Below are 24,842 nucleotides of genomic sequence, written 5' to 3'. Positions count from 1 at the left end.
ATATTTCTGACAGACTGCTGTACTCAACATTAAATACATTCTGATGATATTTCTGACAGACTGCTGTACTCAACATTAAATACATTCTGATGATATTTCTGACAGACTGCTGTACTCAACATTAAATACCTTCTGATGATATTTCTGACAGACTGCTGTACTCAACATTAAATACCTTCTGATGATATTTCTGACAGACTGCTGTACTCAACATTAAACACCTTCTGATGATATTTCTGACAGACTGCTGTACTCAACATTAAATACCTTCTGATGATATTTCTGACAGACTGCTGTACTCAACATTAAATACCTTCTGATGATATTTCTGACAGACTGCTGTACTCAACATTAAATACCTTCTGATGATATTGCTGACAGACTGCTGTACTCAACATTAAATACCTTCTGATGATATTTCTGACAGACTGCTGTACTCAACATTAAATACCTTCTGATGATATTTCTGACAGACTGCTGTACTCAACATTAAATACCTTCTGATGATATTTCTGACAGACTGCTGTACTCAACATTCAATACCTTCTGATGATATTTCTGACAGACTGCTGTACTCAACATTTAAATACCTTCTGATGATATTGCTGACAGACTGCTGTACTCAACATTAAATACCTTCTGATGATATTTCTGACAGACTGCTGTACTCAACATTAAATACCTTCTGATGATATTTCTGACAGACTGCTGTACTCAATATTAAATACCTTCTGATGATATTTCTGACAGACTGCTGTACTCAACATTAAATACCTTCTGATGATATTTCTGACAGACTGCTGTACTCAACATTTAAACACCTTCTGATGATATTTCTGACAGACTGCTGTACTCAACATTTAAACACACCTTCTGATGATATTTCTGACAGACTGCTGTACTCAACATTAAATACCTTCTGATGATATTTCTGACAGACTGCTGTACTCAACATTTAAACACCTTCTGATGATATTTCTGATAGACTGCTGTACTCAACATTATATACCTTCTGATGATATTTCTGACAGACTGCTGTACTCAACATTTAAATACCTTCTGATGATATTTCTGACAGACTGCTGTACTCAACATTAAATACCTTCTGATGATATTTCTGACAGACTGCTGTACTCAACATTCAATACCTTCTGATGATATTTCTGACAGACTGCTGTACTCAACATTTAAATACCTTCTGATGATATTTCTGATAGACTGCTGTACACATCAACATTATATATTCGCTTCTGATGATATTTCTGATAGACTGCTGTACTCAACATTATATACCTTCTGATGATATTATCTGACAGACTGCTGTACTCAACATTATATACCTTCTGATGATATTTCTGACAGACTGCTGTACTCAACATTAAATACCTTCTGATGATATTTCTGATAGACTGCTGTACTCAACATTATATACCTTCTGATGATATTTCTGACAGACTGCTGTACTCAACATTAAATACATTCTGATGATATTTCTGACAGACTGCTGTACTCAACATTAAATACCTTCTGATGATATTTCTGACAGACTGCTGTACTCAACATTTAAATACCTTCTGATGATATTTCTGATAGACTGCTGTACTCAACATTATATACACTTCTGATGATATTTCTGACAGACTGCTGTACTCAACATTAAATACATTCTGATGATATTGCTGACAGACTGCTGTACTCAACATTAAATACCTTCTGATGATATTTCTGACAGACTGCTGTACTCAACATTAAATACCTTCTGATGATATTTCTGACAGACTGCTGTACTCAACATTCAATACCTTCTGATGATATTTCTGACAGACTGCTGTACTCAACATTAAATACCTTCTGATGATATTTTCTGATAGACTGCTGTACTCAACATTATATACCTTCTGATGATATTTCTGACAGACTGCTGTACTCAACATTCAATACCTTCTGATGATATTTCTGACAGACTGCTGTACTCAACATTCAATACCTTCTGATGATATTGCTGACAGACTGCTGTACTCAACATTAAATACCTTTTATTTTGTGGGGAAGATCAGAAATTGTGAAAATTACTGGTAATAACTGCATAAATGTTATACACACACGTACATCAGAAACATTCGTTTTAATCACAAAATTTAACAGACATAAAATGTGAAATGAAGTCCCTGCAAAAATAAGGGTGAAAAACTGTTTAACAGAATTGTCAAAATATTTGGTAGAGTAATGACACGTTCTACTGAAAATCTCCTTATCATCTTGTTTTCTCATGAATTAAATTAGGACATGATGCAATGTTTCAGTATTAATTGCTTTTAAGTAGCTTGATGTATCTCCCTAATTAATAGCATTGAATGCCATCCTGGTATAATTATGGTTCAGATTACAGTCAAACTTGTCTATTAAGACAACTCAAAGGAGCAAGAAAAAATAGTCTTTGTTGCCAATTGACCATTTGGGAGCATGAGTGTTATTGTGTATATAGCAGGTGATCTTTATACAGACATTGCCGCTAAGGAAGAACTGACTGCAATCTACAAAAGGATAATGTGAATACAGACCAGTCCATTTCTAGCCAATGGAAATGATACAGATGTTAAAATATTTTGTTGATAATTGTACTATACCGGATTTGTTTGGAGATGGCTAATATAGGCTTTGCCTGTTGCCAAATCCATTTGCATATTTTTTTGCAATAAAATTTGTTGAAATGAAAATGATACAGACCTTGAATATTTAGTATGTAGACAGCGTTATTGAAGGTCATGTAATTATATATAACTGCTTTATACATGACGAATGTATACTCTCACACATCATTGTTCTTAATGATAGATAAGCCATATATTTTGAGCAGGTTATAATTAAATCATGGTGATGATAGTATTGACACTTTTATGTCCCTAAATGTGACAGCCTGAACATCAAGTAGAAATAAACCACTGTTAATGACACCTGGAACATCACCTGTAATTAACACATGTCAACACCTGAGATTTATCTTTGATGACTTAAACATACATTTTCTACATATTTCATCCGCCATTCTCTCTACACACATGTCTATATGATATTATCTCACCTGAACACATCTTTTTAAATGTAAACACAAAATCGTCTTATAAAACTTGTCAAGCATTAACTCAAGCCTCCCTACACCAATGTTAAGTCTCAAAATAAACACATGGTATCTGACCAAATTATGCCTCAAATCCATGTGCTTTAACCCAATATTAACTGTCTCTGGGCCACTATCTGACTGAATTTTGCCTCAAATCCATGTGCTTTAACCCAATATTAACTGTCTCTGGGCCACTATCTGACTGAATTATGCCTCAAATCCTTGTGCTTTAACCCAATATTAACTGTCTCTGGGCCACTATCTGACTGAATTATGCCTCAAATCCTTGTGCTTTAACCCAATATTAACTGTCTCTGGGCCACTATCTGACTGAATTATGCCTCAAATCCATGTGCTTTAACCCAATATTAACTGTCTCTGGGCCACTATCTGACTGAATTATGCCTCAAATCCATGTGCTTTAACCCAATATTAACTGTCTCTGGGCCACTATCTGACTGAATTATGCCTCAAATCCATGTGCTTTAACCCAATATTAACTGTCTCTGGGCCACTATCTGACTGAATTATGCCTCAAATCCTTGTGCTTTAACCCAATATTAACTGTCTCTGGGCCACTATCTGACTGAATTATGCCTCAAATCCTTGTGCTTTAACCCAATATTAACTGTCTCTGGGCCACTATCTGACTGAATTATGCCTCAAATCCTTGTGCTTTAACCCAATATTAACTGTCTCTGGGCCCCTTAGTTACATATTTAATCGAGGAGTGATCTTGAATGATATTTGGTTGATTGGCCTATTAACAGCAAGGTCATGATAACCTCTCCTGTCTGTAATGAGTTGTATATGTGTGTGAGTGTCTATGCTTTGGGATGCTGCGGTATACGTGTGTGAGTGTCTATGCTTTGGGATGCTGCGGTATACGTGTGTGAGTGTCTATGCTTTGGGATGCTGCGGTATACGTGTGTGAGTGTCTATGCTTTGGGATGCTGCGGTATATGTGTGTGAGTGTCTATGCTTTGGGATGCTGCGGTATACGTGTGTGTGTGTCTATGCTCCGGGATGCTGCAGTATATTCGCATGAAGGTCAAGGCAATTGGTTTGTTTAAACATTTCACATCAAAATTTCAAATCAATAGACCTCTTGGAGGTTTTTTTAAAAGAAATTTTCAAAGGGAAAAAAAAATTAAGGGCCAATTGAATATGTTTTTTACCGCGTCCAAATAGAAAATGTACACCGCATTATAGATAAAACATGGCATAAACATACATTTCATACTTTGATTCTTTTTTTATTACATAATACATAACTTTATCACTACAAAAAAATATGTGAAGAATTGCTGATTAATGTTGAGTTATATATGATTTGTAGCATGAAATTTAGTTTGTTATTGAAATAATATACAGAGGATTCCGCTCATTTAAATAGGATATTTTCCAGAAGAAAATATTTGAATAACCACATTATTTGAATAGGCTGAGATGGCATTTTGCACCTCCGTTTGATCCTGCTACAATATGTGAACAGGCAAATAGATATCGTTTCCTTCACTTAATAATTCATAAACTATCTACACTTAAAATGTACAAGCTATTATTTTCCAAGTTATACATCAATTTTAATCGTTTAATAACCAAAAAATGTGAATAACCAAAAAATGTGAGATTCTTGTTTATGTTAGATTGACACGTGAATCTGTTTGAGAAAAAGCTCGACAATCGAAACCAAATGCAATATCTAAACATGACTGTGTCTGCAAATATTTACATATCAATTCTGAACCTATAATGAACAAATTTACGTACATTGCTCTGGCAAAATGAGCAAATAATTGTGATTAAACTTCAAAGAGCCAATCATTAGATTCAATATCAAGACTTACCTTGCTGAATTGGTTGAACATTAAGTTTCCGGACTTGCTTGAAACTGAGTTTCGGTACATGACCTTCGACTTTCCAGACAGACACATTTTGAGGATGAACTACACAAAGATAACATAAACTGGGGCCAACATCACTGCTCCAGTGGATACTCTTCACAGCTTGGCTGAAAAAAGAAATAAAATAACAGTAACAAAATGAACAAATCATCACACAGAAAGGTTGATTAGTCCTAGTTCCTCATTTTCACAGTAAAACTTCATGGTAAACCTCAACACACTCATCAGTCATCACCAAAGCAATCATGGTTATCTTTAGCATGAACATAATTCTTGCAACCGTGGTAACCCTCTGCTATAGATGATGAAAGCACAGCAGCAGTACATAAGATATCAATATATTTTGTAGACATACTTATTATTAAGTTAATTGGACTAGTTATAAGTTCAGAAGTAACAAACTGAAATCTTGTATTAAATAATTTTACTAAATAGTCTGTACAACGAAAACAAATGACGGGTTATAATAACAAGAGGCCTAGTCATCTGACTGTTAATGCAATAAAAAGTAGAATTAAAATACACAGCAATATAAGTTGTTTGAAGATTGTAGCATGTTTGATTCCTGTAACCTTGAATGAAGGTCAACAAACTTGGTAGCTCTTCAGCCAAACATGCTACCTACCCAATATCAGTACCCTAGGACTCTTCTTTATTCACATGAAGTCATTAAAAGATTTTAGCCTTTTTCACACCTGTGACTTTGAATGAAGGTCAAGGTCATTCATTTGAACAAATTTGGTAGCCCTTCATGCCAGCATGCTGCAGCCTAATATGAGTACCCTGGGCCTTTCAGATATTGAGGAAAATTTGTTTAAAACATTTTAGCCTTTTTTACTCGTGACCTTGAATGAAGGTCAAGGTCATTCATTTGTACAAACTTGGTAGCCCTTTATCCCAGCATGCTGTAGGCCCAATATGAGTAACCTGGGCCTTTTGGTTATAGAGAAGATGTTGTTTGAATGAAAAGTTTACACATGGTGATGGACGGTGCATGATAACAATAGGTCATCCTGACCCTTTGGGTTAGATAGCCTAAAAAACAAGTTTGAACTGTTAGGCTTTGAATACTAACTTTGGGAGATGTAGTACATTGTATAACCAACTATATATGGCTGTGGAAAACCAGCATATTTTACAAAGCTTGTAGTTATATCTATAATCATTACAAACGATGGAGTAAACATGGAAATGATGGAAGCCATTACAGATCATTCTCTGGTAAATTGTATTTTTAACAAATCAATAGCTGGAAGGTTTGTAAGAAGATAATTATCCTAAACTGAAATAATCAACAACATGGTTTTACATACATACTTCATTGTTATTACTTGAATTAATTTAGGGAGAAAGAGAGATGAGTTACAGGAAGTTAATGAGTGTGGAGAGCATAGAAGGACAGATGGGTACAGGATGTCATAAAATTATCATACAGGACCAGCTGGTACTCATGTCAGTCTAACTGGTCAATTCCTTCCTGATATGTAACTAATTCATATCCTACATAGGCAGACACCACTGAAGTGTTGTTTGGCTATGAACATATCCAAAGCAAGACAGTTGTTTGATAAATTGATATATTTTTCACTCATGACCATCCTTTCTCTGCCTTTTAATTTGTTGAAGCAATTTCTTAGGTCAAAATAAGAATATTTTGGAAGATAAAAGAAGAATATCAACATATCAATTGAAATACTGTTTTGCAAAAACGAATAATAAAAATCAAATAGAAATTCAAAGCACAAGACCAAGAGCTCCAAGCCAAGGGAGTCCAATCTGCTAGATCAACATAATTCGGCATGCAAATATAGGTCAGCATGCAAATCTTAGTCAAATATAGGTTGACATGCAAATCAAGGTCACCTGATGAAAACTTTTATCAAATATAGGTCATACTCTATAAATAGATCAGCTACAGAAGAAAGCTAAATTATGATATCGTAGGAGATACTGATCAAGCTATGCATATGATTTCTTCCAAATAGATTCTGCTTAATTAAGATACATATTCAATATTGATAATTCATTAACGAAAGTTAGAGTAGGAAGTATTTGTCCCAAATTTTAGGCATTCTAATGTTGCTTACTCATCCTCATCAATGTCAGGTTCATACTCTATAAATTCATCCTCGTCACTGGAATGGGTGGAAATGAAACACAAATTTATAACACTTCCAACAAAACCTAGAATGGTTTATAGAATGTTGTCAATTCTATCACATTGATATTATATCTGCATGTTCCCTGGTGAATTTATCATGGAAAACAAATTGTAATTACAGTATACACTTGATCCCCCCCCCCTTCCAACCCCTACCACCTTATTTTTACATACCACTGATACGGTATATTCTTATACATGTTTCGCTATTATTCTTTATCTATTAGTTCTCTATGACTGAAAATCCACTCTGAGGTGTGTGAACCTGTGATTGATTGTCACCTAGAGAACCTGTCAGCCATTGACTGAATCGTAGGACATGTTTATCACAGCATGTTCTTATCCTCACAAGTCCTCTCTTATAGTTAGGTGTAATGTTAAGTCATCACCCTACAGCCAATACAATCTGTCTGTAGGGTTCTTACCTTGACCATCATTATCATCCTACAGCCAATACACACTGTCTGTAGGGTTCTTACCTTGACCATCATTATCACCCTACAGCCAATACAGTCTGTCTCTAGGGTTCTTACCTTGACCATCATTATCACCCTACAGCCAATACAGTCTGTCTCTAGGGTTCTTACCTTGACCATCATTATCACCCTACAGCCAATACACACTGTCTGTAGGGTTCTTACCTTGACCATCATTATCACCCTACAGCCAATACAGTCTGTCTCTAGGGTTCTTACCTTGACCATCATTATCACCCTACAGCCAATACACACTGTCTGTAGGGTTCTTACCTTGACCATCATTATCACCTACAGCCATACAGTCTGTCTGTAGGGTTCTTACCTTGACCATCATTATCACCCTACAGCCAATACACACTGTCTGTAGGGTTCTTACCTTGACCATCATTATCATCCAACAGCCAATACAGTCTGTCTCTAGGGTTCTTACCTTGACCATCATTATCACCCTACAGCCAATACACACTGTCTGTAGGGTTCTTACCTTGACCATCATTATCATCCTACAGCCAATACAGTCTGTCTGTAGGGTTCTTACCTTGACCATCATTATCACCCTACAGCCAATACACACTGTCTGTAGGGTTCTTACCTTGACCATCATTATCATCCAACAGCCAATACAGTCTGTCTGTAGGGTTCTTACCTTGACCATCATTATCACCCTACAGCCAATACACACTGTCTGTAGGGTTCTTACCTTGACCATCATTATCATCCTACAGCCAATACAGTCTGTCTGTAGGGTTCTTACCTTGACCATCATTATCACCCTACAGCCAATACACACTGTCTGTAGGGTTCTTACCTTGACCATCATTATCATCCTACAGCCAATACACACTGTCTGTAGGGTTCTTACCTTGACCATCATTATCACCCTACAGCCAATACAGTCTGTCTCTAGGGTTCTTACCTTGACCATCATTATCACCCTACAGCCAATACACACTGTCTGTAGGGTTCTTACCTTGACCATCATTATCTACCCTACAGCCAATACATCTGTCTGTAGGGTTCTTACCTTGTCATTCATTCTACAGCCAATACACACTGTCTGTAGGGTTCTTACCTTGACCATCATTATCATCCTACAGCCAATACACACTGGCTGTAGGGTTCTTACCTTGACCATCATTATCATCCAACAGCCAATACAGTCTGTCTGTAGGGTTCTTACCTTGACCATCATTATCACCCTACAGCCAATACAGTCTGTCTGTAGGGTTCTTACCTTGACCATCATTATCACCCTACAGCCAATACAGTCTGTCTGTAGGGTTCTTACCTTGACCATCATTATCACCCTACAGCCAATACAGTCTGTCTGTAGGGTTCTTACCTTGACCATCATTATCACCCTACAGCCAATACACACTGTCTGTCTGTAGGGTTCTTACCTTGACCATCATTATCACCCTACAGTCAATACACAACTGTCTGTAGGGTTCTTACCTTGACCATCATTATCACCCTACAGCCAATACACACTGTCTGTAGGGTTCTTACCTTGACCATCATTATCATCCTACAGCCAATACACACTGTCTGTAGGGTTCTTACCTTGACCATCATTATCATCCTACAGCCAATACACACTGTCTGTAGGGTTCTTACCTTGACCATCATTATCACCCTACAGCCAATACAGTCTGTCTGTAGGGTTCTTACCTTGACCATCATTATCATCCTACAGCCAATACAGTCTGTCTGTAGGGTTCTTACCTTGACCATCATTATCACCCTACAGCCAATACAGTCTGTCTGTAGGGTTCTTACCTTGACCATCATTATCCACCCTACAGCCAATACACACTGTCTGTAGGGTTCTTACCTTGACCATCATTATCACCCTACAGCCAATACACACTGTCTGTAGGGTTCTTACCTTGACCATCATTATCATCCTACAGCCAATACACACTGTCTGTAGGGTTCTTACCTTGACCATCATTATCATCCTACAGCCAATACACACTGTCTGTAGGGTTTCTTACCTTGACCATCATTATCATCCTACAGCCAATACACACTGTCTGTAGGGTTCTTACCTTGACCATCATTATCATCCTACAGCCAATACAGTCTGTCTGTAGGGTTCTTACCTTGACCATCATTATCATCCTACAGCCAATACAGTCTGTCTGTAGGGTTCTTACCTTGACCATCATTATCATCCTACAGCCAATACAGTCTGTCTCTAGGGTTTCTTACCTTGACCATCATTATCATCCTACAGCCAATACACACTGTCTGTAGGGTTCTTACCTTGACCATCATTATCATCCTACAGCCAATACAGTCTGTCTGTAGGGTTCTTACCTTGACCATCATTATCATCCTACAGCCAATACACACTGTCTGTAGGGTTCTTACCTTGAACCATCATTATCACCTACAGCCAATACAGTCTGTCTGTAGGGTTCTTACCTTGACCATCATTATCACCCTACAGCCAATACACACTGTCTGTAGGGTTCTTACCTTGACCATCATTATCATCCTACAGCCAATACAGTCTGTCTGTAGGGTTCTTACCTTGACCATCATTATCACCCTACAGCCAATACAGTCTGTCTGTAGGGTTCTTACCTTGACCATCATTATCATCCTACAGCCAATACAGTCTGTCTGTAGGGTTCTTACCTTGACCATCATTATCATCCTACAGCCAATACACACTGTCTGTAGGGTTCTTACCTTGACCATCATTATCACCCTACAGCCAATACAGTCTGTCTGTAGGGTTCTTACCTTGACCATCATTATCATCCTACAGCCAATACACACTGTCTGTAGGGTTCTTACCTTGACCATCATTATCATCCTACAGCCAATACACACTGTCTGTAGGGTTCTTACCTTGACCATCATTATCACCCTACAGCCAATACAGTCTGTCTGTAGGGTTCTTACCTTGACCATCATTATCACCCTACAGCCAATACACACTGTCTGTAGGGTTCTTACCTTGACCATCATTATCATCCTACAGCCAATACAGTCTGTCTCTAGGGTTCTTACCTTGACCATCATTATCACCCTACAGCCAATACACACTGTCTGTAGGGTTCTTACCTTGACCATCATTATCACCTACAGCCAATACACACTGTCTGTAGGGTTCTTACCTTGACCATCATTATCACCCTACAGCCAATACACACTGTCTGTAGGGTTCTTACCTTGACCATCATTATCACCCTACAGCCAATACAGTCTGTCTCTAGGGTTCTTACCTTGACCATCATTATCACCCTACAGCCAATACAGTCTGTCTCTAGGGTTCTTACCTTGACCATCATTATCACCCTACAGCCAATACAGTCCTTAGGGTTCTTCCTTGACCATCATTATCACCCTACAGCCAATACACACTGTCTGTAGGGTTCTTACCTTGACCATCATTATCATCCTACAGCCAATACAGTCTGTCTGTAGGGTTCTTACCTTGACCATCATTATCACCCTACAGCCAATACAGTCTGTCTCTAGGGTTCTTACCTTGACCATCATTATCACCCTACAGCCAATACAGCCAAGGGTTCTTACACCACTTATCACCTTACAGCCAATACAATCTGTAGGGTTCTTACCTTGACCATCATTATCACCCTACAGCCAATACACACTGTCTGTAGGGTTCTACCTTGTAGGGTAGGGTTCTTACCTTGACCATCATTATCATCCTACAGCCAATACACACTGTCTGTAGGGTTCTTACCTTGTAGGGTTCTTACCTTGAACTTAGACATCATTACATGTTACGCTGATTTGAAGGACTGATAAAGGTCAAAATGTAAGTCACAGTAACTTGGTTTAGTCCTTTTTCATCATGCCATCCAGAGATTTCTGGTATGCTTTTTAATAATAGTTCATAATTTCATTTAAAATGAAAAGGACCAAACTTTTTTTTTTTTTTCTTATGTATATATACATATGTACGTAAGTTCATTCTATACAGATGGATCTCAATTGAATTGAGGACAATATGTCATTTCAGGAAAACCCAGTGCAAAAGGTGGTGCAAAAATGAATATAATAATAATACATATCTTGATATGAAATAATGTTAAGACTGAAAACATGAAACAGAACCTGTACCTACCCAAACTCTCCAAGCTTGAGTGATTCACATGACTCCACTTGTCCATTTAGGATCTTTACTGGGGCCAGAAAAATGGCCTTCCCATCAGTCCATACTAAACCATGTGACCTGTGTATCGCTGGAACAGATGGAGGTTACCGTATACCATTTTATCATTGTATCATGTATAATATGGAATGATATGAGACAATTTAATCAATGGTATTATTATTATATCACGTATAATATAGAATGATACAAGACAATTCAATCAATTTTATTATTATATCACGTATAATATAGAATGATACAAGACAATTCAATCAATTTTATTATTATATCATGTATAATATAGAATGATACGAGACAATTCAATCAATGTTATTATTGTATCAGGTATAAAATAGAATGATATAAGACAATTCAACCAATCAATGTTATTATTGTATCATGTATAATATAGAATGATATAAGACAATTCAATTTATGTTATTATTTTATTATGGGACTACAACAAAATTGCATCATTCTGTTGAAGGGTGAAAAACAATATTACGTAAAATTCTGTGATAATAATGAAATTGGATATGTTAGGTTTTTTACTTCAGAGTAATCTGCAATAATATTACATGCAAATGCATTTTCTCGATGGACCACAAACCAAGTATGAAGTTCCGAGATCTTATAGAATAGGAGACAGAGCTCAGAGAAGATTTTACTTTACTTGAGGTCAAAGTCACAGTGACCTAGTTTTGGTACATTACACACCCGTCCCACCTAAATGGACCAGCATACCTTTACCAAATATATGTATAAATATAGTTACAAAGCCTTTTTATATAAAGTTCAGGAGATAGAGTCCGGACAAGCTTTTTCTTTGACTAAGGTCAAAGGTCAAAGTCTAAGTATAGGTCACAGTAACCTGGTTTAGGGACATGCCACATCATCTCACTTAGGTAGACGTACATACCAAGTATCAGTTCCAAAGCCTCATATTATAGGAGATGTCTGGACAAGGACGGACGAATGAACTGATGCAAACATGGCCCATGGAAGACTAAAAAATATCTGTTCCAACAATAAGCAACATGAACAGCTATATGCTAGTTCTCTAAAAAAATTGTTTTTAGAAGTCTGTTGTCCCCTTGTGAGATACATTTGATAAAGCAGCAGGGATAGACAACATACCGGTGGAAGCGTTAAAAAATGATGCATGTGTCACATTACTTCATTCCATTTTTGAAAAATGCTTTGAAAATGGAGTGGTGCCTGGAAAATGGAAGGAAGGAATAACTAATCCACTAATTAAGCCAAATTCTACGGACCTCGGAACCCCTTAACATATCGCGGGATAACACTTTTATCGGTACCATGTAAAGTTTTCTGCGATATTATAAATACTAGACTTACGAAGGGATTAGAACGGGAAAATAAACTGGCCGACGCTCAAAATGGATTCCGTAAGTCAAGAGGATGTCAGGAACATATTTATACATTATATAACATTATAAACAATAGAAAATTGAAAGGTCAATCTACATATTCAAGTTTTATAGACCTACAGAAAGCGCTCGACACAGTAGATAGGGATTGTCTGTGGTTTAAATTACAATCAGCTGGTATAAAGGGAAAACTCTATAGAGCCATATTTTCGTTATATGAGGATGTAAAATGTTATGTACGGATAAATGGAACATTAACCGACAGCTTCAATGTACGGCGGGGCCTAAAACAGGGATGTTTGTTGTCACCGGCAGCCTTTTCTTTGTATATAAATGACTTGATTGAAATCCTTAATCAGTCAGGATGTGGTGTCAACATAGACACAATGAATTTAAGTGCTCTTTTTTACGCGGACAACATGTTGCTCATCTCGGAGACAGAAAGTGATCTACAAAAGTTATTGAATATTGTAGCGGAATGGTGCTTCAAGTGGAGAATCACAATTAATACGACAAAGTCCAAAATTATTCACTTTCGCCCCAATTCTATATCACGTACGAAGTCTGCGTTCACATGTGGTACAAATGAGTTGGAGATATGTAATGCCTATAAATATTTAGGGCTTTGGTTCGATGAATACCTTGATTTAAAAATGGCAGTAAAGGAACTTGCAAAATCGGCCAGCCGAGCTTTGGGGATGTTATCATCAAAATTTATTGCTGCCGGAGGAATGAGTTACTCTGTTTACACAAAGCTCTTTAATGGTTTAGTAAAACCAGTTCTATTCTATTGTTCAGCGATATGGGGCAAGACTGAGCACCGCGTCATCAATAACGTGCAGAACAGAGCTATTAGATTGTTCCTGGGAGTCTCGAAAAATACTTCTTACTGTGGAAAAAGAGGGGACATGGGTTGGATGTCATGTTTAGCTACGCAACATATTGAAGTGTTTCGTCTACGCTGTAAACTAAAAACATTGTCCACGGATAGACTGATTTATATATAAAGTGTGTAAATGGTCCAAAGGGTATGGCAGATCATGGGACTCGAAGGCAAACAAACTGGCTTCTAAATATAATGTTACTAATATTATAAACTGTGCTACATCTATACATACTGCTATGAAGTCTATTAAGCAGTGTGTTTTTAGGTATCATGAGCAGACCTGGTTCACGGAAATATGGAATGATAATAGAAATGTAAACGGAAATAAGCTTAGGACATATAGAACTTTTAAGAAAGATTTAAAAACTGAAAGTTATGTTTCCTGCATTATGCCTAGAGGTCACCGCAGCGTTCTTGCTAAGTTGCGTTGTGGCAGTTTGCCATTGAATATAGAGACAGGGCGTTATTGTAAGCCTCCAATGCCTTTAAACGAAAGATCTTGTCCATTTTGTCAAGATATCATTGAGTCAGAAGTTCATTTTATTTTTGACTGTAAAGCGTATTGTGATTTAAGGAAAACTTACATATTTGATAGAGTAACTGTTTTATGTGAACATTTTGAAAGTATGTCTTCTGATAATCAACTTATCTTTTCAATGAATTGTGATGTTTTATAAGTTAGTCTTGCTAAAATATATCTTTTTAGCAATGAGGAGAAGGCGATCTCTATTATAGTAATCTTAACTTATTATAATTTTAACTCAAAATGTTATTTTTTTATTCACATATATTGTCCATAATTTTAGTACATTTGTGTCTCGTAAGCCAATTAATGGCTGGGCATTTTTACTAATGATGAATTATTTTTTAATTGTAAATGTTGTGTAAAAATGTGTGACACGTTAATAAAATATATTATTATTATTATTATTACAAGCTAACCGATACTTACATTATATATATCTTTGGCTTCTTAGGTAAAATATGTGTTTTCGTTTAAATATCACATACAGTGTATATAACAGTAATGACAATAAAAAAAACTAACCGAATTTTATTACATATATATGTATAATTCCTTTTTCACAAAAATAATACTGGCAGCCACTTGAAACGTCATGATATACACGTGCATATCAAAAGGTCTCCAATACTTTTAAATGACATAACGTATCAAATTACTAGTAAACGTTTCTGTCATAATTTGCATGCCCCTGTGTTTTGGCTGAGGCAACCAAGATTGCATTCTACGGTCTCGGAATAGCAGTTGAAACTGCTTGTTTTACACATGTTCATCGAAATTTAACTGTCGAAAACAGATATATCTAGATTTAATATCCCATGAAAAGTTACATAATATTAAGACCACGATCGAGAGCATCGTGGGTAGCGATAGGCCAAGGACGTCTCCATGAAGGCGGGCGGTGTATGGGATTTGCAAATTATTTAGTCTAGATGAAATAAATGATTATTCTAATTACTGATTTATGTAAATAATGAATGTACGTGCAATATTTCCAATGTTGGACTTCTTTCATTTTGCTATAATTAATATCGATGCTGCTATCGTTTGTGCGATGAGATGAGATTAGGAGGTTTTGCCGAAAGCAAATTGTTATTTACACGATTTCGCTCAAAGCGAAACGCTTCTTTGATGATCAAGAAAAGATGCATTCACTAAACCGAATGAGTGTATACTCCTTTTTACTACCGTGGGAAATATGTAAGCGACGTCATTCCGATGATTGTGACGTCACTGTTAAGCAGGACTGACTGCCGTTTCATTCACTCCTACTAAAAAATGACGTCACTGGAATGTTTGGGATGAAGTCATCAAATTTAGAAATTGAAACAAACGAAAGAAATTAAACATTTATTTACTCACACCGTAATATTTTCCTATCGTAACTATTACAGGAAATTCTTATCATCCGGTATCGAGTTTTGTGCCCGACTAATGTCGATATTAGAGCTGAAAATGCATTGTTTCTTGATATTGTTCCGCTTCTTTTGTTGACTTTAAATTCGTAAAATAAACTTAACCCACGAAGGGCGTCAGAATGCTTGTTTTCAACGGGAATAAACACCATAGTGATAAAGACCTTCCAAGTATGGCAACAGTGAATATTTGCATCAGAGAAATAGGGACACAAAAAGACGATTCTCTAAAAGTTAGTAAGTTACACTACATTAATTTTGCTAGAACACTTAAAAACATTTTCTGATTTCTGAACAATTGGAATTATGAAGATATCTCTTACAGTATTTTTAGTATTTTCAGTATTATTATTACAGTCGAAACTCGTTATCTCGAAATTCAACGGACCAATGAAAATAATTCGGCTCATCCGGAATTCGACTCTAACGTAATGCCATTAGGTTTGGTCAGAACATGGTTTTCAACGGTCCTTATGACAGCCGGGTACATGTACATGCCTATTACCGTGATCAGCATATTATGATGTTTTGGGGGTTTTTTTAAATACGTTTGTAAATAAAAAAAATTGACTTATTGACTTAAAAAACTTATACGGAATATAGTACCTGAACAAATAAAAACAAACATTTTTCTTATTTCAGAATTTAATGGTTTTTCAAAATAGTAAAATAAATAATAGTTTTCACCTTCCGTGAGCAGACTACATGTGTACACTCTCCGTTTTTATTGGTTAATATAATTTACGGTAAATAAAACGAAAGTAGATTTCTATACCAACGAAGAAATATATTGTATAAATAAGATACTAGTACATCTGCAACGACTAGTTAAACATTTAACATTGTGGGTTTGTTAAATTATTTTGCACTATCAACATTCCATGCAAACCTTAGAAAACACTTTCGTTTCTAATGATTCCTGAACAAGCACGCTTCCGGTCATGATCAGCCACGCTGATCGAGCCATACTGAGAGTGATTGTGTAAACACGCGTCGTGTTTATGTACAGGTAAGTCACAATTGTAAAGTGACTCTAATTAGGAAGCCAGATTTGAGAGGATTATTAAACAATTATTAATTAGCAGTCATTGTTGTAGTATGTTCCCATAGGCTTGAATCTGCATATGCCGATCGTGATATGTGCAGGTAAGCCAATCACGTGTTACGACAAACCACAGGTGAATTTCAATTGTTTGTATCCATGTTGTATTTACGTAATTGTTGGGGTTTTTTTAATTTAAAATTTTGACTAAAATTAAATTCGAGATAGCGACTATTTTTTTCGCTGAATATCCGTTCTAGGGACCAAGAATTGACTTTGACACAACCGGAGTTTCGAGTCATCGAAATTCGAGTCATCCGATCTTAAAATACATACACAAAGAAGGACAAAAAACGGGACTTGAAAATTAATTCGACTCAACCGGAATTTCGACTCAAGCGATTTTGAGATAACGAGTTTCGACTGTATATATAATGTAAGTTAATTATGGTAAACTGTTGTATATAGCCCCTGGCAATACAGACTTTGTCAAATCATAATCTACACACCATCATGATCAAGACTCTCTAAGGGCAGACTTTGTCAGATAACAAGGTAATCACTTTGTATACTCTTATACTCTCCAAGGTATAGAAAGTCAACTTAGAAGCCTCTAATCAAAAGAATGGAATACATATAGATAGTAATGTTTTAAAACCAGTCAACACTAAGTCGGCTTTTCATAGATAAATTTAGTCCTCAAAGCCAGATTTGAGAAACATAATGAATGAAGAGAAATATTAATCAAAAGAGAAGAATCAACAGTTTCTCTCTTTGCATATGAGACCTCTAGGTATAGTCCTCCATGTTAAATAGGATATATTGGTACAGAAAATCAACACATTATGGGGTAATGACCACTGTAACATCTAAACAAACAAATCATAATCATTGATTGGATCAAATATGATGGGAATGACCGATACATGTTATCTGGAGAACAAATCTCAGGGCCTAATGGGATTCACGTCATTTCCGTGTAAAATGTCCACAAGCTTGACCAACCAGTCATTTAGCATGACAGAACTTGAAACTATATATATTTGTAAATTCAATTCATGTCTCACTAAAATCAAAGTAATTTCTATTACGATCCCTGTGGTTTTCATGGTAGTACCTTTTACATTTAAATTTACATGTACCTGGTATCTTGGATATTCCTAAATTCATCGGTGACCATGATAAACAAGGAAAAGGAAAATTATGCGAAATGACTTTTTTAACACCACAAAGCTGAATAGTGTTTTCTAAGGACGTCTAATAATGACAATCATTGGACTGGTGATATTTCTTGTGCAATCTGTCCTTGCCTTGAATAACTCAAAAAATCATGTGTCAAAAAGTAAGTTAAAGTCAATTAGGCTATGCTATCAAACAGATTTGGTACTGGCACCTTTTGTCTCCCTTTAATATTTAAAATCACAGTATATATTCATATTCAATACTGTAAAAAGTTTGCGACTAAGAAATTTGATGCTTATTTTTTAATTTGGTTACAAATAACAAAACTCTGTAGAAGATGAAGAAGAAATGTTATAAACACTTAAATGAATACAGTATACAATATTTGATAAACATGCGTTTGTTTACACTTTTCTTCAATTCCAAACTTACAGTATTCGCCATAAGGGCGCAGAAATAATTGTAACTAAAGGGGGGCACTTGTTAATGAATAAGCTGTGGACGTAAAAAGTCAGTCATATTTCAAATATCTTTCTATATACTCATAGTACATTAATCTGTTACAGTAAACATGCATTTCTGCCTTTTATCCATTGAGATGCATTATTATATCATGATTCACATGTAAAAGACTCACAAGTTCATGTAATATGGGATACAATACTGATATTAGAGGTATCATTTGTTGTAAAATCTTCAATTCTTCTCCTTATAGAGGGATGAGTGCTAATTACGGTGAATATGGTATTAACTTGAACCCTGTGAAGACTTTGTTTAATATGGTATCAACTTGAACTTCCTCAGTGTTGTTATTTTCGAGTTCAAAATTATTTCATATAATAATATGTACAAAATATTGTGCGGGAGACAATTTTCGCGATCAAGCAACCTTTGCATAATTAGTGGAAACTCCTTCATATAAATTTCAATGTTTACAGTAAGTTAAAAAGTTTAACCATGCTTGGTCCCCCAGACATGGAATTAACAAAGTTTGCCTGCACTTAAAACAGCAGATAATTTAACAAAATATTTCATATTATATTCAAACAGTTTAAAATAAAATTTCAACAGCTTGAGTTTTGAAATATCTGATGAATTCAATAGAATTCTGGAGTTGTGTCAAACTTTGCACAAAAAAAAAAAAAAAACTTGCAAGTCTAGATCCTGTTACCCAAATAGTAAACAAACCACTGACAGCACCAACAAATTACACCATTATTGTTTGTTGTCAGAAGATCAGTGTGTCTTAGTGACAAGGAGATCACCTTCCATCGCCAGATACATACAGAGATAAACTCCCCCAGAACAAACATTACACATAATTCCATACTTAATGACATTCCCCAAATACCTCCACAGAAGATTAGGTCAGTGAAAGCCGTCATTTTTGCCCACCATGCTGTCCACTGTAGCTACCTGTATCACTGCTACCTGTATTAATCTCAGGTGAGAATGTTACCTCCAGTTTACACAGCCATAGAGTAGGTAACATCTCACATGACCATTCGTTACAGATCTGTACCGAGTAGCTGGTGCATCTAAATAAAGGGTGAGAAACCCAGTCATGTGCTGTCTTTAGTATGAACAATTCAATGACAGAAGGTTGCAGATAACTGTTTACTTAAAGGCCCTTTAATGGAAAAGGTTTAAAATCAGAATATGTGACAGTAAATCTTATAAGCAAAGGAAAAAATGTGCAAGTCATATCATATTAGTATCTAGGTCTATACACTGTATATCAAAATTATTACCTTACCATAATACGATACGAGGTTCCCATGAAATTGACACAATTACAAACAGCATTATTTTTACCAAAGTCAAAAAACAAATATCAACCATAAAAATATTTTCCAGAAAGTCGGAATGGGAGATGGAGGTACGATAGGGGCATTTTTATTTGCATGTAGCAGCCTGGGCTGGGGCGATCATCAGTGAACTAGATAAATCAGTAGAGCATCCGGCAGATGTTCATGGGTCCGGATTCAAACCCCTGATCTTGCCGCTATATTTTCTCCTCTCCTGTTACAAAACTACCCATGGTGGTGGCAATAAGGTCTTGTGTGTGATTGAGGGCAAACACTTTAAAAGTTTGAGGGAAGGATTTAATGGAACTGGGCTGGGTCGATCAACAGCGACCAGGTTACTCAATCCGTAGAACATCTAGCTAATGTTTGGAGGTCTCTGGTTCCACTCAGGGTCTGACTGCTACATTTACTCCTCTTTTGTTGTATGTAAGAGTACAATTATATTAGCATTTACGGTACAGTAATGAAAATAAACATATTAAACTGTTACAAAATATCCTGCATTCCAACCTCGCATTCTTCTGCATTTCAGTGTATGTTTATGATTTATCATACTACATAAAAGAACAGTTTTTATAAAACTGCTAGTCACATGGCTCCTGTATAAAAACTATAAACTGAAAGTATTCACAGGTAAGAATTCCAAATCAGTGGCCCTTGTCAGTCACCTTAGGCAGGTGTAACAACAGCTGGTATTGTGTTTCTAGAACTTTACGTATACCTGTCACATATAGTCAATTTCTTACCTCGAACAAACTCGTTTTATATCTCATCTCTATCTTGTGTTAAGCTATTACTTATGCATTGTAATTCTGTAACTGTATAGACAGTTCAGACTTATAAGTTATTATAATCATTACAAGTTCTACATCTGGAATATGGACCCAAGATGCCCCTTCAGTCTGTTTAATAATCAATCATTTGATAATCCTAATATGTTTTGGCTTTTAAAAAGTTGGAGAATGTGTCAAAATATTTTTTATGAACATTTTATTCAACTTCAAGCTAATTATAAATTAGTTAATTCCTATTGTTCACATGATTTTCCTGATAATCTTAGATAGAAACAAGTTCAGGAGAAGGCAAGTCGGAGAAGTCAGCAGTAATATATAATACTATAGTCTTGTAGTTAGATTCTTCCTATTCTTATGTCAAATTAAACCATGGCCAGATCAATGTCATTTAAAAAGATGAATGATTTTGAAACTATTTCCATAAAGTATTTCATATCTTTATAATGTAGATGTTTTAATTTAAAGGGTGAACGCCTCTTTTCAAAGCTACCATTTTCCACACCTTGTTCAATCAAACAAAACAAAACTTTAATGTTCACTGTTTAATACTAAAATACTAAATACTAAATCTCGATCAAAATGGAATTGTAATTAACCAAATGTATAAGATTCCATGCTAGGATAATTCCAGACAATCCAGGAGGATTGACATGTATGTCTGTTGACAGGTACATGTATGATGATTTATTTGCAATCTTTTGTCCACACTGTTAGAATTACTTCTTTGCCCTATATGATGATTTATGTATATATATATATGCATTTCTTGATTTTCATCCATTAAAAAGAAATTGGATTCTGTTCAATTTCATATGAATTACTCAGTTAAGTTGTCAACTAATTGATATTTCATTGCTTTCTCAGATATAATGAATAGATGCATTTATTCAAATGAGATGACTATGAAGTGCTGCATCATAGTTTGAATTTATAATGTATCAATGACATAGCTATCTAGATGTACTATTTGTCAATGACATAGCTATCTAGATGTACTATTTGTCAATGACATAACTATCTAGATGTACTATTTGTCAATGACATAACTATCTAGATGTACTATTTGTCAATGACATAGCTATCCAGATGTACTATTTGTCAATGACATAGCTATCTAGATGTACTATTTGTCAATGACATAACTATCTAGATGTACTATTTGTCAATGACATAACTATCTAGATGCACTACTTGTCAATGATATAGCTGTCTAGATGTACTACTTGTCAATGACATAGCTATCTAGATGTACTACTTGTCAATGACATAACTATCTAGATGTACTACTTGTCAATGATATAACGATCTAGATGTACTATTTGTCAATGACATAGCTATCTAGATGTACTACTTGTCAATGACATAGCTATCTAGATGTACTACTTGTCAATGACATATATCTAGATGCACATGATATAGACATGACTATTTGCAATATCAAGCTATCAGATGTACTATTTGTCAATGACATAGCTATCTAGATGTACTACTTGTCAATGACATAGCTATCTAGATGTACTACTTGTCAATGACATAACTATCTAGATGTACTACTTGTCAATGACATAGCTATCTAGATGTACTATTTGTCAATGACATAGCTATCTAGATGTACTATTTGTCAATGACATAACTATCTAGATGTACTACTTGTCAATGACATAGCTATCTAGATGTACTATTTGTCAATGACATAGCTATCTAGATGTACTACTTGTCAATGACATAACTATCCAGATGTACTACTTGTCAATGACATAACTATCTAGATGCACTACTTGTCAATGATATAGCTGTCTAGATGTACTACTTGTCAATGACATAACTATCTAGATGTACTATTTGTCAATGATATAGCTGTCTAGATGTACTACTTGTCAATGACATAGCTATCTAGATGTACTACTTGTCAATGACATAGCTATCTAGATGTACTATTTGTCAATGATATAGCTGTCTAGATGTACTATTTGTCAATGACATAGCTATCTAGATGTACTACTTGTCAATGATATAGCTGTCTAGATGTACTACTTGTCAATGACATAGCTATCTAGATGTACTACTTGTCAATGACATATAGCTGTGTACTAGTCATGTACTAACTTTAGATACACTCATGACATAACTATCCAGATGTACTACTTGTCAATGACATAACTATCTAGATGTACTACTTGTCAATGACATAGCTATCTAGATGTACTATTTATCAATGACATAGCTATCTAGATGTACTATTTGTCAATGACATAACTATCTAGATGTACTACTTGTCAATGACATAACTATCTAGATGTACTACTTGTCAATGACATAACTATCTAGATGTACTACTTGTCAATGATATAGCTGTCTAGATGTACTACTTGTCAATGACATAGCTATCTAGATGTACTATTTGTCAATGATATAGCTGTCTAGATGTACTACTTGTCAATGACATAGCTATCTAGATGTACTACTTGTCAATGATATAGCTGTCTAGATGTACTACTTGTCAATGATATAGCTGTCTAGATGTACTACTTGTCAATGACATAACTATCTAGATGTACTACTTGTCAATGATATAGCTGTCTAGATGTACTACTCAATGACATAACTATCCAGATGTACTACTTGTCAATGACATAACTATCTAGATGTACTACTTGTCAATGACATAGCTATCTAGATGTACTATTTGTCAATGACATAACTATCTAGATGTACTACTTGTCAATGACATAACTATCTAGATGTACTACTTGTCAATGACATAACTATCTAGATGTACTACTTGTCAATGATATAGCTATCTAGATGTACTATTTGTCAATGACATAGCTATCTAGATGTACTATTTGTCAATGACATAGCTATCTAGATGTACTATTTGTCAATGAAATAACTATCTAGATGCACTACTTGTCAATGATATAGCTATCTAGATGTACTATTTGTCAATGACATAGCTATCTAGATGCACTATTTGTCAATGACATAGCTATCTAGATGTACTATTTGTCAATGAAATAGCTATCTAGATACACTACTTGTCAATGACATAACTATCTAGATGTACTATTTGTCAATGACATAGCTATCTAGATGTACTATTTGTCAATGACATAGCTATCTAGATGTACTATTTGGCCGTAGGCCGAGGGCAACAGTTTGTTTGAGGGTCCAACAAATCATCTGTTGCCCGAAAACCCAGTCGATAACTGTTTTGTTATACCCCATTGTGACGTCACTCCGGTCCAACAGCACATTTTAACAGTCAATTTTAACAGTTCTTTGGACCGCTCGACGGAACAGTTAATTTGTTGGCATTTTTGTTAATAGAGTTTATATAGGAACTATTTTATAGGGGTATAACAAAACTATCTAGATGTACTATTTGTCAATGACATAGCAATCCAGATGTACTATTTGTCAATGGCATAGCTATCTAGATGTACTACTTGTCAATGGCAATAGCTATCTAGATGTACTATTTGTCAATGACATAAACTATCTAGATGTACTATTTGTCAATGTGACCATAATAGCTATCTAGATGTACTACTATTGTCAATGACATAACATAAGCTATTCAGCAATGTACTATTTGTCAATGACATAGCTATCTAGATGTACTATTTGTCAATGACATAACTATCTAGATGTACTATTTGTCAATGACATAACTATCTAGATGTACTATTTGTCAATGACATAGCTATCTAGATGTACTATTTGTCAATGACATAGCTATCTAGATGTACTATTTGTCAATGACATAACTATCTAGATGTACTACTTGTCAATGACATAACTATCTAGATGTACTATTTGTCAATGACATAGCTATCCAGATGTACTATCTGTCAATGGCATAGCTATCTAGATGCACTATTTGTCAATGACATAACTATCTAGATGTACTATTTGTCAATGACATAACTATCTAGATGTACTATTTGTCAATGACATAACTATCTAGATGTACTATTTGTCAATGACATCAC

General features: G+C 35.4%; 1 protein-coding gene across 4 annotated transcripts in view; it reads right to left on the bottom strand.

Annotated features, from left to right (window-relative positions):
* Nucleotides 1–24,842, bottom strand: part of LOC138306299 (WD repeat and coiled-coil-containing protein-like) — a 45,232-nt gene that overhangs the window by 13,836 nt on the left and 6,554 nt on the right. Inside the window, exons 1-4 of one of the 4 annotated variants that reach the window (XM_069246733.1) lie at nucleotides 19,597–19,755; nucleotides 11,777–11,894; nucleotides 7,116–7,163; nucleotides 4,972–5,135 (exon numbers count right to left, since the gene is read on the bottom strand). In XM_069246733.1, the coding sequence (XP_069102834.1) occupies nucleotides 4,972–5,135; nucleotides 7,116–7,163; nucleotides 11,777–11,894; nucleotides 19,597–19,630 (364 nt within the window). In that variant the 5' untranslated portion in view covers nucleotides 19,631–19,755. Of the gene's footprint in view, nucleotides 1–4,971; nucleotides 5,136–7,115; nucleotides 7,164–11,776; nucleotides 11,895–19,596; nucleotides 19,756–24,842 lie in introns of those variants that run through there. The other 3 variants (XM_069246723.1, XM_069246749.1, XM_069246741.1) reach the window with 3 other exon arrangements.

The sequence above is a fragment of the Argopecten irradians genome, chromosome 1 (genome assembly GCF_041381155.1).
Source record: "Argopecten irradians isolate NY chromosome 1, Ai_NY, whole genome shotgun sequence".
Taxonomy (NCBI): Eukaryota; Metazoa; Mollusca; class Bivalvia; order Pectinida; family Pectinidae; genus Argopecten; species Argopecten irradians.
Note: the sequence above shows the minus strand (reverse complement) of the source record. Positions and strands in the feature narration are given on the sequence as shown.